At 28.6% G+C, this 16885-nt stretch overlaps 2 protein-coding genes across 5 annotated transcripts in view; both read left to right on the forward strand.

Moving 5' to 3' along the window:
* kcc (solute carrier family 12 member kcc) overlaps positions 1-16885 on the forward strand; it is a 286527-nt gene that overhangs the window by 238535 nt on the left and 31107 nt on the right. The window lies entirely within an intron of this gene.
* LOC149058963 (nucleosome assembly protein 1-like 1-A) lies at positions 11537-12555 on the forward strand. The gene has a single exon (XM_089221199.1). The coding sequence runs from the start codon at positions 11585-11587 to the stop codon at positions 12503-12505; it is 921 nt and encodes a 306-aa protein (XP_089077325.1). The 5' UTR covers positions 11537-11584; the 3' UTR covers positions 12506-12555.

Genomic DNA, 16885 nt, shown 5'->3' on the forward strand with positions numbered 1-16885 from the left:
TATATAATATTAAATAATTTTAACACTTATAAATTCCATCGATTCTGTATAGGACTATATGTCAATATCCACAACACAATCGTCGCCCAATTTTAGAGCTCCAACCGTATTTAAATGTAGATATACCTGAGTTTTATTATATATAGGTGTATATAAAAATATAAAATGTAAAACGCACAAGTTTAGTATAAAAACGCGAAATAATATTAAAACACGCAAATAATTGACGTTAAACGTAGTTATAATGTCCAGTGATATTCGTTCGTTTATTTGTTCGATATGTTTGTTGGATTATTTTGTTTGATTTTTTTTTTGCTCATTCTTAATACAAATATTATATTCAATAGACTATGGACCATCTTATTAGCTTTAAAAATTCCAAATTCCATGAAACATAATTTATTTATTCACTTATATATTATGTACCTTTATAATATCAGAGCATATACATTTATAATCGATTTTTCGATTTAGGTTACATATTGCGGAATATTAAATTTATCTATTAATAAAATATTTTATAATCTCTAAAATTACTCAAATTAAATACAAAATATGAGCTGGGCATTGACTTAAATGATTTATTATATTAAAATCATTCATCGATATTTTCAAAAATAAATATAACAAGACTAAAAATTAACAAAAACAAAATATGATTTTTGAACTGCATGTGAAATGTGTGTTATAAATAAACAAATTTATAATTACATAAAAATGTATTTAATTTAAATACTAAGTTCTAGGATCGCCTACATTCGGAGATTAAATAAAACATATAGAAAATAATAATTTTTAGCTGATAATGTTGTTGTAAAAAAATTGATGTGCAGTTACGTTAGTATTAATAACATTTCTTTTTTCTTAAATTAAAACGATATCTATAATAGGTAATTATAGATTTAAAAACGTAAGCTAGTTATTAATGTTAAGTAATTCAAGTTGCATTATTAACCATACCTTATTACCGAAACAATTGTCATTATCTCTCCGTCGTAATCAACATTAAACACTATTCAATCTGTTCGAATTTAAATTATAAAGAGTGCACACTGCACACCCTTGGCTTAATTAATTTTTAAACACTAAAAAGGATGGTGTACAATTAACATTGATCCGCGAATGTAAATTAAAAATACTCATTCAACTTAAACACGTTTTAATACCGACCTTCGTTTATATCGTGGGGCCGGTTTGATAACAGAAATGATTTAGCTATTGAACAATCAGTTTTAAATTTTTCATTAATTGTTTTATTAAAAACGTCTTCATAACAATATTACAAAGTTGAAGACTACAGCCACAGAACACTATAGATGATCAAAATAGTCTGCTTAAACATAATATACTGTGTGGAAAAATACTATAGATACCTACATCGTACATAATACATATAAATATTTTGTATTTATTTTTTTTTTTTTTTTGTTCACAATCGCATTTCCTAATGATCCCCATAAACTATATAAGGTAAATATTACGATATATTATTATGAATTCATATGATATTATATTATATTATAATGATGTTCAACCTGCAAAATAGGACCCCGAGGACTTACACATCAACACATTTAAGCCCGATCACATTACATTAATTTTTCAAAAATGATTTATAAAATATATAAGTACGTTAGAAGATACTTACTAGTTTCTAACACACCTACTCTCGGCTCAAAATTAATATAACGCAACATTTTTTAATTGTTTTCTAATATAACAACATCCTAATAAAATATATACAGCAAATTTTAGGTGCATTACTAAAAAATATAATTTTTCATAAACTATTCCTGTAATTATTATGTTCTGAAAAAAAATTCCATTTTACATTTTTAATATAAATGAACAACAGATTTCAATCGTAATAATGTTATTCGTATCGTTTTACGTAAATATTTGACGCGATTGTATCTTATCTATTGTTGTCTTTTTAACATTATATCTGGTTGTCTTTGAATGATTTACTTTCTACTATGTACACATTGTTCACATAGATGCAAACATTTAAACACAGGTGTTAAAATTAGTAATTTGATCGAATATGTGTATTTGATTTAAATAAATTCTTTGTGACCGGATATAACGAACGAATGACATGAATACTCTATATTGTTTAAAACCTCAAACTACTTATTTATTATTGTAACGACAATAATATTATTCACTTGCGGAATATTGTTAATGTTACTTAAACCCTATAGTATATGCTATTACACATACTATTGGTAACGTTAATTTCCTAATGTATAGTCAAATATAAATATTAATTGATTTTTTGTGTGAAATTTAAATAAGTGGTGTATGCTCATGATAATTTAGTATAAGTTTGTTGTGAGTCATTTTCCGCTATTTTTAAAAACCATAAGAAACCGTGTTGGTTGTAACAAAACAATGATTATCATAGTCACTCGTGTAGGAATTTAATTGTCACAAAATAATAATATATTTTTATATAATACAACATGTTTACACACTATAACAATCTAGGCTATTTCAAAATTATTGTACCTTGTTTTTCAAATTATCAAAAACATTTAAGTCACGACCAATTTGGGGAGTTTGGCACTAGATGACGAGCGATTGAAGCTCCTAAATATAATTACTTATCGATCATATTTACAGCCAAACACAAAAACGAGGTTCTTAAAAATGCCAAATTTTCCAACCAGCTGCAGAAGTTGGTGAAAACCTCACAAAAAGAAACCTTCCTTTAATTATTCACTGACCCAGTTTCGGCTCACTGGCGTTAGGGTTTAATTTTCTTCGAACCCGATTTTTTATGTCCTAAAACTTCGAAAATTAATATCATACACGTCGTAGATTTTTTTTTCATTTTTGAAACTCCGATATTTAGAGGAAAAAGAAGCTTCATATACACTTAAAGTGTATATATAATAGTCTACGAAGAAGCCATATTAAACGTGTGATTTATATTTTATACCATAAATCTTTCAAAGAGTTATTAAAATCTGTCAACCATAATATTAACATCGTAACTAAATTTTACATCAATTTTTAGCTGAAAATTAAAGTAGGTAGAGTCATCTCAAAAATGTGATTAAATAATGTTTATCATGATTTAACGGTTCGTCAATAAAAAATATTACTTTTATCATCATTAATAGTTTATTTCAAATTATCTATCACCTATTTTGTTGAAATTTACTCCACGGGACGGGGATTATACGATAAACGTTTATTCTCGCATACAAGCCGTATATGAGACGTGTATTATATACTCGTATTATTATGTATAGTAGGTAGTGCAGTGGCCCAGTGGTGTGTATTTTCCGGTAGGTTCTGTACGGTCTCCAAACGAATTGAAAATGATATTAAACCTATTCATGTGCTTTCGAGTTTTCGTCCGACGACTCCTTTGAAGGCGCACTCAGTGCGAACCAAAATAATAACATTTAATCATCCAAAGGACGCACACACGCACGCGACTAACGTCGTTCACACCTTTACAGACGCACAAAGTTATATCCATCTGCGGAGATCTTTGCCTGTGCACGTACTATATTCGAAGGTGATTACACATTTCTGCAACGACCGTGTAGGTATATACACTCGAACGGAGATAATTGCGTTTTGCAGTTGACATACTGTGTGCAGTTTATGTGGCACGGCTGCGACTAATGACGAAAATCCATCCATCGTATATAATATACTACATAGGACTGATTCACAAAACAATATGCTCTGTCCCGTTGTTTTCTTTTCATTAATAATTAATTAATTATAATTATAATTTTCGACAATTTTCAATATACTACTGGACTAGATTTTCAATACCTCAGATTTTTTATTATACAATTAAAAGAGTGCCTGCAACATGTGGTGATATAGACTAATATTTTTCAAACGAGAACCAACCCTATTTTCACTACATTTTTACGGATCTAAATCGAATTTTGAACGAGTAGTTTTTAAATTGTTGGTTTGGATGACAATTTTTTATATAACCCAATACTTTTAATATTTATTTTTTTTCGTTATAATTTTCGAGTCTCTCTTAGTCAAGCGCGACAACATAATGTACAATTTATTACACATAATATATTATAATATCATATTCTGCGGATTTCGAAAAAAAAAAAAGAACACCAGAAACCGTCGACCGTAGTGATCCCCACTGTGACATAACGATTGAAAAATTTATGACACGAGAATCGGAGGTGTCGGTAGAAAATATTCGAGTTTTCGGAAATACGAAGAAAATAGGCGTACATGTTAGTTTGACTTGCGAAAAACGATTTACGATTGACAACCAACGCAGAATTATAAGAGTTTGATGTAACTACTATTTCAATAATAATAATAGTAATAATAATACTTATAATGCCATAATTGGCGAACAGCTGCAGTGATGTTCGTTAACTTTGCCGTAAAGAATCCCCGAAATATACGCCGCGTACCATAATAATATACATCCCTACGCTATACTATTGAGTATATTGTATGCGGCCATATTGTGTGGGTACAAGCTGCAGTAAGCCCCATGTTAGTCCGATTATCGTATCCGTTTGATTTAGTGAAAAGACGAAAACGCGGTCGTCGTCTGCCACAGAGTATTTTTTCGGTCCACTACGTTTCGATCGTATATATATACGACATAATACGCATTTCTGACACGACCCCACTCACTTCCTCTCAACAACGATCTCACTCGGACGACGGCGTTCGTTATGTATCTCAGGGTATTTCAAAAAACCATGCTGTAATCCCGATGTCGAACAAAATATAATAAGCATACTATTATAATATTATGTGTTACATACTGAATGTAGAGTATACCTACATAATACTTACGTAGAGGGAGGTTTTAGCGAATCATGTGTATTTATCTGCACGAACTCCAATTGGAAGTCATTTTAAATATTATATAACACGATAATATTTTATCATAACATATATCTTATACAGGTATAGCCGTATAGGTTCTTATAATGCATAGTAAAAATAGTATATTATATATTTGTATGTATATATATATATAATATTAATTAATTCTAGTTTACAAAATTATAGGTATCGATTATCGAACAAAAATAATGGTTTCTAAATAGTTGGTTATTTCCTAAACGCTTAAAAAATATGTACCTATTTATACAAATTCTGGAGGAATGGCTAATTTATTATTACGCCCAGTGAACTTTTGAGCGGAAACATAATTATTATTATTACATTTTCCTTGAAAGGGTAGCCGTTTAAGAGCTGAATATAAACTTCAGTATGATAAAATGTTATTTATTTGCAAAATGGCAGTGATATTGCCCACGTCGTGATAAAATCATATTTACTGCTTATAGGGATGTGTTACGGATAACGCTACAAAACATACCGTGAAAGCAAAAGTGTCGCGTTATCATATCGCCTTATGTCCCGGCACACGTTTTATATACGTGCTGTGCAGTGGTCTACAATATGCATATTAAGTTATTACTATAAATATGAAAAAACATAACCTGTGAACAAAAAATAGACGCTTAAGTATCGTATTATACAGTTAATGCACTAAACACACAACAAAAAAAGGTCATTAGCGTTGCAGGGAAAAAAGAATTTTAGGTTAAACTCAAGCCCCCTAAATTCAAAATCCTAGTAACGCAATACGCCTATGATGTTTATGAAGTTATATAAATCACCTAAACATTATGATAAAACGTATATATTCTACAGCATTTTATTCCGAAATGGATGGCTAAAATAATCAAACGAAAAAATTCAATTTTCTCTTTTGCCGATTCGTCAATTGTTATTACTTCAGCCGAATATTTGGAATATCGCAGTTTACTATCACCGTTCGTTAAAATGCCGCCACGTTTAATATTATGTAAGACTGTATATTATAATATTATTATAACTAAATTTTTGCATTGCCAAGCTATTCTATAATAAAATACGTATTTTTATTCCACAATATTATAATTACATATTATGAAAGAAAATGGCCACGGAGGGATCCGACCCTCACGCCCACCCGTGTATTCACCCCAGTGAGTGCGACACGAGACGGAATCGTCGATGTGCTCGCCGCATGTAATTCAATCATAATCTGGACAGTGATGTTGGTTGTACTGCACCGCAACGCTTCAAAATGACACCGTGTGTGAACCATAGATTTCAACCGCGGGCCATCCGTTTGTCGTGACCGAGTTTTTCGCGTGGAACAGGTGTTGGGCCCACGGCCAAATAGGAAATCAGCCATAGTGACGCGTTTATACTATATGTATACAAATAATATTATCATTATACATAATATATTATACGCATAGTGTTAATAGCATTTGATTAAAATTCTCGCAATACCTTTTTATTTACAGTATAACAGTATAAGATATTATGTATTATGTACGTTTGAAGAGTACCTACCTCAAAGTTGAAAATCGTATACAACCATCAAATATTCAAATAAAACGATAAGTTGGGTTTTTTTTTATTCGAAATATTATACAAAATAACGAAAAAATCACATGAAAAAAGGTTTTCAGTATCAAATGTATCAGAAGTATAATTAATGTAGTATATATTCGTATAACTCAAATTCAAGTATTAATAATTACCTTTAAAAATATTATTTTTGTATTTGTAGGATAAAAAAAAAACAATAATTTAAGTAACTAATACTTATAACTATACTTGAATTCAAGTCATATATATTATATTATAATTTTACTTACCAACACTTTTTTTTCTCAATATTTTATAAACTATAAATATTAACAGTTAACACTTTAAAACCAATTTAAACTTAATATTCATAAACATTTTTAAGCTTTGTAGTTTTAAACATAATTTTTTTTTCAATTTACATAATGTTCCTAGAGTTTATAACATGTTTATGGCCATGATTGTCTAAGAATTTATGGCTAACATTTTTATTCGTGCAATTTACTGTGGCCTTATATATTATCTTTAAGATTAAAAATAATTATATTAAGCTGACTAAATATACCTATCCACTATTAGTCTAGTAGTCTAGTTAATGTGGTGGATTTAACGGTTGGGTAAGTCAAACAAGTTACTCACTAATATAAAAAAAAAAATAATAATAATAATAAAAACAAATACAAAACATTTAATTAATCGAACATTTTCAAATTGTGTGGGCCTTTAAAAATAAAATTCTGTCCGGATTTTCTCCCTATAGTTAGGTAATGTTAAACTAACCGTAAAACGGTAAATGCTTTAGCGTTCGATACAATTTACATTATGTCAATCATGAGTTTTTTGAAAGATAAAATAATCAAAAATAAATTCTCCAGGGACTCAAACATTACTATTATTTACGCCTGTGTCGTTCATTTGGAAAAATTAAAGTTTTCACTATTACGACCCTGTCATATACATTTAAGCATGTATGTAATATATGCGAATTTGCATGTGCGTTTTAAAATAACTAGCTACGGTTATTGGTCGAAATGTAATGTCTATATTTTTTGATAAAAAAACACTCACCGAGCTTATTGAGTCCAAGTGAAATAGTTACGCCAATTTTTTTGGAGAAGAGCGAGTTAGTTTCGGTATAATTTTTCATTAAATGTCTCATATCAGTCTTGTTATTATTATTGTTACTGTTATTTTTTTTCTTTTACGTGTTTTCTAACTGATGGACAGACTATCTCAAGCATCGGGACAGATGCATTATTTAAACATAGTTCTGGCCATTTTGTTACACCTGTTGGGTGATTTCGGCGTCCATATTATGCGTCATATATCTTTATTACGTTCGTGTGCCCTGTAAACTATTTCGTGCATATTATATATTATCTTTATACATATTGTATATAATGTATATATATATATATGTATATAATATTTGTTTTTTTCTCGTTTTCTTGGCAAACCGTCGTCGGCGGCGGGTGCTTAGTCGAACTTCACCCGTGCCGAAATTTCGATCTAAAAATAAAATAATATGGTCGACGGGCGTGCAAAATATTTTATGTTTGCCCGCTCACCCCCCTCCAACTCCCCCTACCCTCGTCTAAAATTAACTGTCATTGAAAAACATGAAAGCGGAAAATTACTGTCATCGCCACACAGCCTCGCCGCGAGTAAAGCGCAATACGCGCGCGCGACTGCCGCCGGCCGTGTTAAAATCTGTCCGCGCCACGCCACTTGCGCAATATAATAATAATATAGGTATAGGACAACCGCAGTCTCGGCGGGAATTTTGTTTTCGATCATATTCCGGTATGGTCGATGTCGCTATAATATTATTATTATTATATTATGTGTGTAGTGCAACGGTCGTGGTGGTGGTGGTTGTTGTGGTGGTGGTGGTAGGGGAAAGATCCGTTTACACAGAGGTACGTTTATGACGATGCCCATCTATCTGTATTATATAAATACATTATATTAATAATAATATATTGGTCGAGGGCTCGAGGCAGACCGGATATATTATTACAGTATACACACATAATATAATATAATACCTATAATACCACAATACACACACACACACACATACACAAAATGATCAATCAAAAATGCTCTATAGACGCCATTATGAGTGTGTACCGATATATCATTTCAGCTATAAAATACGAAATTTTAATAGTTACGGTTTTCAATTTATTATCAAATGCGTTTCGCTTTAAATGATAACGCGCAGTTCGAAGTAAAGTTTATTATACAGCATATAATACACATGTATTCCATGTCTCCGATCGTTATGATTTTTAATTATATATATATACATGGACATTCTCTAAATCTATTAATTTTTTTACGACAAATCAATGTTACTGACAATACATATAATATTTTAGTTCTAAAAATTAATAATTATTTATGACTAATTTGTTCGCTACATGTCCTTTTTATAATTTGAAGATATGAATGTATTCATAGTTCTATATAATATTTGAAAACAAAATTTACATTTACAGCACCGTGTGTTTAGGAATAAGAGAGTTTATTTTTATTGTTCTGAATTTTAAACATTACTGTAAATAATATTTTATTGGCAAATTTCGGAAAAAAAAATTAAGATTACAATGCATCACAAATAATATGCTAATAAATTACCTCAAGCAGCAATACAATATTAAGATGTTAGAACTGATAAACATAGATACTTACTAACCATTTTAATAGTTTATGTTATCTTAAAGTTGTTGAGTTAATTAAAAAATATAATGTGGGTGGCAATCAATCTTAGTGAGTTTTCCTTAAAATATGTTTCTCTGATAGTTAATAGTTTATTTATTACAATGTATTTGTATGCACCACTTTGTTGACTTATGAAACATAATAACTATAAATACATAAAATGAGCATCAATTTTAATTATAAATCTTATACAGTTTTGCACTCACTGAAGCAACATCGTAGCTGGTATACCAAAACATTGACTCAAGTCCCTAATAGCACCTGTTAATGGGTGTTGCACGTTTTAAGATACCGAAAACTTGGACCGTTCATTTAGGATCAACGAAACTTTATGGAAGTTAGTTTCCGTTTTCGGTGTACTATTATACTCGGATTTCATCTACTAAAAACACGTAAAATCTTTAAAGAGAGGTAGGTAGGTGTAGTGAGTAGAACAAACAATGAAAAGTATTGGATTCCGGAAACAGAAACCCGCGGTAATATCTGCTGTCAGGAAATAAAATACTCTAGCATTTATAGTGCATTATTGTGATTTAAAACCATATCATGTTATAAAGTTAAGTGTTGCAGCTCTTGTCATGGCAGTCAATTAATATTAATATATCGATGGCTTAATTAACTTCTAAGCTGTATATTATCCAACATAATAAATATCTCGTCATAAACGTCAATACCTATGTTTGTATTATTAATATTCCAGTAATTAGAAGAATATTATAATAATTATTAACATAGTATGAATTTCGTTAATTTACTACCACTAAGGTCACGAAGAAAGTGATCAAAATTTTAAATAAATATATTCATCAGATAGGTACCTAAGTTATATAAACACGGATTGTATACGTCTATTTATTCGAAAACTTATAAAAAAGCTCATAACTTCACAAAAATCAAAGGTTTATCGAAATATAATTCCGTATATTATATAATTAAATATAATCATATAATATCTTTTATTGTGTGTATTATGTATTATACACTTATAAAGTTATAACATTATTTTACGAATTGGTTGGCTGCTATAGATGAAATTGTCTTCGTGATTTTAGCATGTTTCAAATAGGTATCTACCTAATATACAGTAATATGATATCAGGTGTCATATGATTTTGATTTCACAATTTCAAATATAAGATGGATAATTATTTTGACATAATTTTTTAGTCCTTAGATGACTATCCACCACCATCGCCTACGAATTTCAAGAGCACAGACTTATCTTGCACTCACAAATCACAATATACACTATTCAACCATCTCACAAAACGTGCACGTCTGTCCTGTGATTTGAAAGATTAAAATAAAATATTGCGTGGACCCGAATATTCGAAATATTACCCCAGGGATTGTTCGTGAATTCCTACAGACAAATATCTTCTTTTACAAATGTAAATATCTTATAATAAATATTCATTTTATATGTATGTTACATTATTTATATATATATATATACAATTATTAAATAGGAGAAACCAATTTAATAGAGACAAAACATTATTAACTAAATATCAAATATAAACAAAAGCAATGAAGAAAAATTATTATCTTATAAATTATAATTTATTTTTAAACTAGAAAATTGAACAATCTGTAAAATAATTATTTACAATAAGAAAAAGTGATATTAAGAACTATATAAAAAACAAAAAATGTAAATTCAATTACGATTCTTTACATAAATTCGGACAGCGGCTTGAGTGAAGAGGCCCATCCGGCCATCCATTTATGGTAGACTTCATGACACGTGTTATAAATTATTAACAAATAATTAAATATAAACAAATCAAATTCAATATAGTAAAAATACATTTTTAATGCAATAAGCTATTGGATCATTGCAGTGTTCAATAATAATAATAATTATATTAGTTAACTTATAATTTCTAATTTAACTATTTATAATATCAAATTGAAATTATAGCTCTTATTTATTACACTTTTGGTTATCTACCTATTAAACAATATTAAGATTTGCAACTCCGATGTTGTAATACCCTCAGTTCTTTATGTCAAAAGTTATAACAATTATTTATTCTATTCTAAATAATTATTGTAATATTCATCTTAAATAATTGTCTATTTATTGTATAATTATTGTTTTTATACAATATTTCTTATTCCAAATGATATCTAAAATGTTGTTCTTTTACAGTTCCGAAGTTTAAAAACATATAAAAATATACCAATATTATCAAATTTATTAATAAATTATTAATAAAACCCATGGATAGATACACAAATATTATAACGATGACAACCTAAAATGCATTATTTTTAGATAATATAACAATATAAACCTATTAGCTACACGAGTTTGATTCTTGATTTTTTTGATCTGATTCTTCTATGTTTTTGAAAGTAATATTGATATTTTTACAAATCATAGTTCTCTATTGATAGTTTCCTTGCCATTAATTATAATATTTTGACAAAAACCAATAAAATACGCCGTGTGAAAATGATTGGAGAAGACGATGGTTTTGATAGCTTGTCGATGGATTCTATTCCTTCACTGCAGAAGAAGCAAAAGATTAAAAAATTACAAAATATGTCACCACTCATAAAAAGACGGGTGCGAGCTTTGAAAAATCTTATTTTAGCACAAGTTGAAACCGAATCAAAATTTTATGCTGAAGTTCATCTTCTTAAATGCAAATTTCAAAAAGAGTATGAGCCCTTTTTTAATAAACGAAGAGATCTTATTCAAGGCGAGTATGAACCTACCAAAGAAGAATACGGCTCATCTTCAGAGGAAAATGGTGACACTGAACTAGTTACTAGATATGACGAAGGATGGAAAATGTTTCATGAAATCAAAAATAATACAGTGGCGGGGATTCCAAACTTTTGGCTTATTTTCTTAAAGAATTCATTAGTTTATATGAATGCGAATGAAATACGACCTCACGATCTACCAATACTCAGTCATTTGACAGATATCAGAGTTAATAGGTCGGAAAAATATATCGGTTATACTATGGAATTCTATTTCGCACCCAACGAGTGGTTTACCAATAACGTATTGTTCATTAAATATGTAGAGACATATATTCACAAAATATTGTATAGTATTGATTATGTTCTGTTACCTCATAAAGACAAAATGATTTTCGTGAGTACAGGCTGTGAAATACATTGGAATGAGGGAAAGAATGTGACAGAAACTGTTAATGGTCCATCATTCTTCAATTTATTCAACATTCATGAAGGAATAACGATGTCAAATATTTTAGGGTTTTTTGACCACGAGTACTGCGAAAAGATGATTGCCAGGCCTGTAGAATATTATTTAGACCCGAAAGTCAATATTTATTTTTCTGGCGATATCGAAGCAGAAGAGTCCAAAGAGTCCGAAGAGTCTTTTGAAGAGACGGATTGATAACGAGTTACAATCTGCATATGTTAAGGAGTAATAAGTACTGCCCAAAACAAAACACAACTCATATGAATGTATATATTATTATAATATTATAAATAATAACAATAAATTGCGTATGCGATACACGATTCAATATTTGTATGTGTTAAATAAAAGGTTTTAAAAAATAATTCAGTGTAAGTTCGTACTTGTACTTAGCCATCGTTCCAACGAATGTCTGTTCTGTACCTGTGCACCTGATATACCTGCTTACATCATAATTCATAGTCATTATACGTGAAAAACTTACAGTAGCACCACGTGACCGGAAAACATCTGATAGGTCCCGTGGGTGTGCGTCATAACTTTATAAGTACGTTTTCTCTGCCGTGAACAGACGGAAACTCGTTTGTTAATACATCAGTACAGATAGGCTACCACTCTCATCCTTTTTTATTTTATTTCAACTTTTCTACGAATAGGGTAGTTGATTAACGACGTTAAAACTGCAATGGATTACGTAGGTATACCTGCAGACACCTATCATTTTATAACTGATATCGAATAACCATAGGTAAAAATAGGAATTCATCGATCTCCCACCAGTACATGTATAGTCTTTAAGGAACTATTAGATTCTGTCAATCATAAATTGTAAGTTAAATGGGACCAGGACTGTATATAAAAATATATACTTTCCAAACAAAAATTATAAATTGTAATTTCATCAATAATTTTCAAATTGACAAAGACATTATAATATTATATGTATATTGTATATAGATTAATTGGTTTAAATGTCTAACTATTAAAACTGAGAATCATTCAATTTTTTTTTTAAATAATTTATAAAAATTTATATATGCAATATAATATGTTATTATTAATTATATTGTATATAAAATGAGTAATGTTTGTGTGTATTTATAATGTTTAGTATATTTTTTATACAATCAAAACTTGAATTATTATTTTGTAGATACGTAATATATTATTTATTTTTTTAAATATTATTTTTGTAGATTTTTGATACACTTTATTTATTTCTTGTCTTCATGTATAATTCAGGCGTGAGAAATTATTTACAAACATTTAAACCTACATTTCATATTTCGTCATTATGACTTGCTTGAAACGTGTAAAGAAATTAACAATTGTATTATTTTTGTTTCATTAGCACATATTAAAAAAATATTTTGTTGAATTTATTATGTTTGATATTTTAATCTATTATTATAGTTGAGAAGCAACCACAATTGTCATTGTCACCAGTTAAAATTTGTGCAATCGATATAGATTATTTTAGAACTAGTTACCTCTTATGCACTTCCAGAATTGATAGTATATTGGCGTAACTGACGGATATAAATTATAAACAATTTTACTTCTAAACGATTATCTTGAAGCACATACATATTATATACACTGCTTGAGTTACATGCGGGAACACAATTTTAATTGGAATATTTGAGATTTTTAGTCCAATTTTTAATACGTCGTTTCCATTTTGTGTTTCTTGATAATAAATAGGTAGCTAACCTATATGTATGGCACAAAAACATATGTATGAAATATGGTGTTTGCATTATATTATAGCATAGAGCGTTCTACAAAGCGTTTCGATGACGTTGTTTCTGAAATTTCACGTATTTCAAATGTCTTATTAAATTCTATAATTTTACCACTTAAACTAAATATAAACAATACAAGTAGACATACAAATTGTATACAAATAATATGTATAAATATAATATTATATAGGTAGTATAATATTACTCGGACGAGTGCATTTTGGTGTTAAAATGTATAATATTTCAGTCATAATAATAATACATAGGTACCTTCTCGTAAACAACGAACCGGAAACGTAGCGATAATACTATAAAAAAAAAAAAATTATTGTTGTGTGTATAATCATGTACCACATCATATTGTATTTTATTATTATGATTGGGACTTGCTGCCGTGATTTACTGCACACAGTTCACAGAAAAACTAGAAAATGTGATGACTTAAGACTCATTCTTTGTGTATAATAATAATAATTATTATTATATCGTTATTTTTTAATTAACCGTGTCACACACGGGCCCTAAAGCTTTTCGGACACACAGGCGTCGCGTGAGTCGATAAAATATATTATTATTATTATTATTATTATTATTAATCGATAGAGTATAGGTGTGGCGATAATTCGCGAACCACGAGCTCGACAGACGGACAACAGGTTTATTATTATAATAATTTACTATTTATTATTATTATAAATGATAGTATTATATTGCTATGTCTTTCGTCTATACACGTAATTCTTCTTCGGATTTCAGTGAATTTTCACCGCAGATCACTTTCAATGGTGTTCTTAATGCACAGAGGATGAGTGACCTTTATGTTATATTTTATATTATGTATATGTCTAAACCGACACAATTCGTTTGGTCCCCGGTTGACGTGACGACCGTTCAACCCACGGAGCTTACGCTTTCCAGTTTTTGCACGTTTCGTGGACCACACCGTACAAACCCCGCAAAGAGGTTTATTTTATGAAATCGAATCGTCTAGCTGTACAATGTACATAATATTATTTTATAGGCAAACACATTTGTAGTTTATATTGGCTAAATGGACTTTGCTGCTCCGATAAATCGCACTGGCCGTCATGTAATGTAATATATCATATATCGCACGAGGACGATTTATCAACCACATTGAACGCACAAGTTTTGAGTGAACCGATTATCAAAAAAAATATATATATATATTTAATATAAAAAAAAATTTTCTAGACGTAATATTTACACTGTAATCTAAGTGATTGCGAATTTATAACGTCTCTTATATTAATTTGTATTAAGGTTATTGTCTTATAATATATTCAACTCGTTCCAGAGTGAAACAATTAAAAATAAATAATCACTTATGAGGGTAAATCGCTATTACAAAAAAAAGTATATAAATAATAATTTTAAAATTATATTATGTATCTTTAGATATACCTATATGGTAATTACCTAGATTATCTATCTTTATAATATTATTTCTTTAAATACATATAGTTTAAAAGTCACGTCCTATAATCTTAATTACAACCATATTATAGTATTGTATTATTATTATTAGTGGTGTCATTTATGCCACGTGCTTGGATATTATACTTTCGTATCTTTGGTAAATCCGTGTTATGGTAATTTGCATAGCGACTGTATTAGCTCTTGTTATTAAACTTAATGCAATTATTATTATTTTCATTCTAATCAGAAAATTAAATGTATTCTTATCATCTAATGCCCCTGTATTATCATTTACCATAATAGGTAAAGTTTTTAGTATTCTGTTACGTTTCACGAATATCTTGTAATATTGCAATTACCACATTCAAAATGTGTTGCATAATTAATATTTGCGTGGTAGAAAAAGTGCTACTGATATTATTGCTACCTATAACAATAATTTCATATACCTAGGTACTAAATGCTTCAACAAACATTCAATACTACACGCAATAATATACTAATACATTAATATTTTAGATATTTTAAACTCTAGCTCAATCATGCAACAATCATTAAATATTTAACGAATCAATAGCAGTGTGTTATAATTTTCCCTTTAAGATGACTTAGTGGTTCATAATAATTGGTCCATTAAATTGTACTGAATCATTAAATTAATATATTTATCATGCAATTCAATAATAGTATATAATACAACAATAATTATTGACAAATGTTCCAATTAAATTTTAGAAAAATTAGGAAGTATACTAACCTTGTATGTAGGTAAAATGTATTTCCATTTGGGTAAATATCGCTTTACCATATTATTATATGGTATAAATAGGTGAACAATAGCTTATTAAAATTAATATAAATGTTTTTAAAATGTAATTTTGTATATAAAATATAACAATATAACATACTTACGTAAAAGTCCCACGAATAATATTTTTAATTAAAATTCTGAGTCTTCGTTTAAATATAAAATTTCGTCCAAGTTTTAACTTCAAGCATCAATAAAAGAAATCATGTACCTATAAGTATGAATCTTAAATATTTTTTTTACAGCTTTGATAATAATTTATGAGAAACTTTATATTACTTTTTAAGCTTTTTCCTGATAACATTTTTTTATCCATAATTATTGAAAAAATACTATAAAAGTCAAAAATATCAAATAATCAATAGTTCAAAAAAGTTCAAAATATTTTAAAAAATTACATTATGTATAGAAAATAATATAAATATTGATTGAAAAGTACCAATAAATGTTTACTTTTAACTATCTTTAAGTACTAACTTTATTTACTTTAATATAAGAAAATATATTTAAGTTGAAAATTAAAGTATTTTTCATCTTTAAATAACGTTTTCAGAAAAATAACAGCCATAAATTTAATATAAT

The sequence above is a fragment of the Diuraphis noxia genome, unplaced genomic scaffold (assembly GCF_037042655.1).
Source record: "Diuraphis noxia isolate RWA-SAM2 unplaced genomic scaffold, SU_Dnox_SAM2 contig0002, whole genome shotgun sequence".
Taxonomy (NCBI): domain Eukaryota; kingdom Metazoa; phylum Arthropoda; class Insecta; order Hemiptera; family Aphididae; genus Diuraphis; species Diuraphis noxia.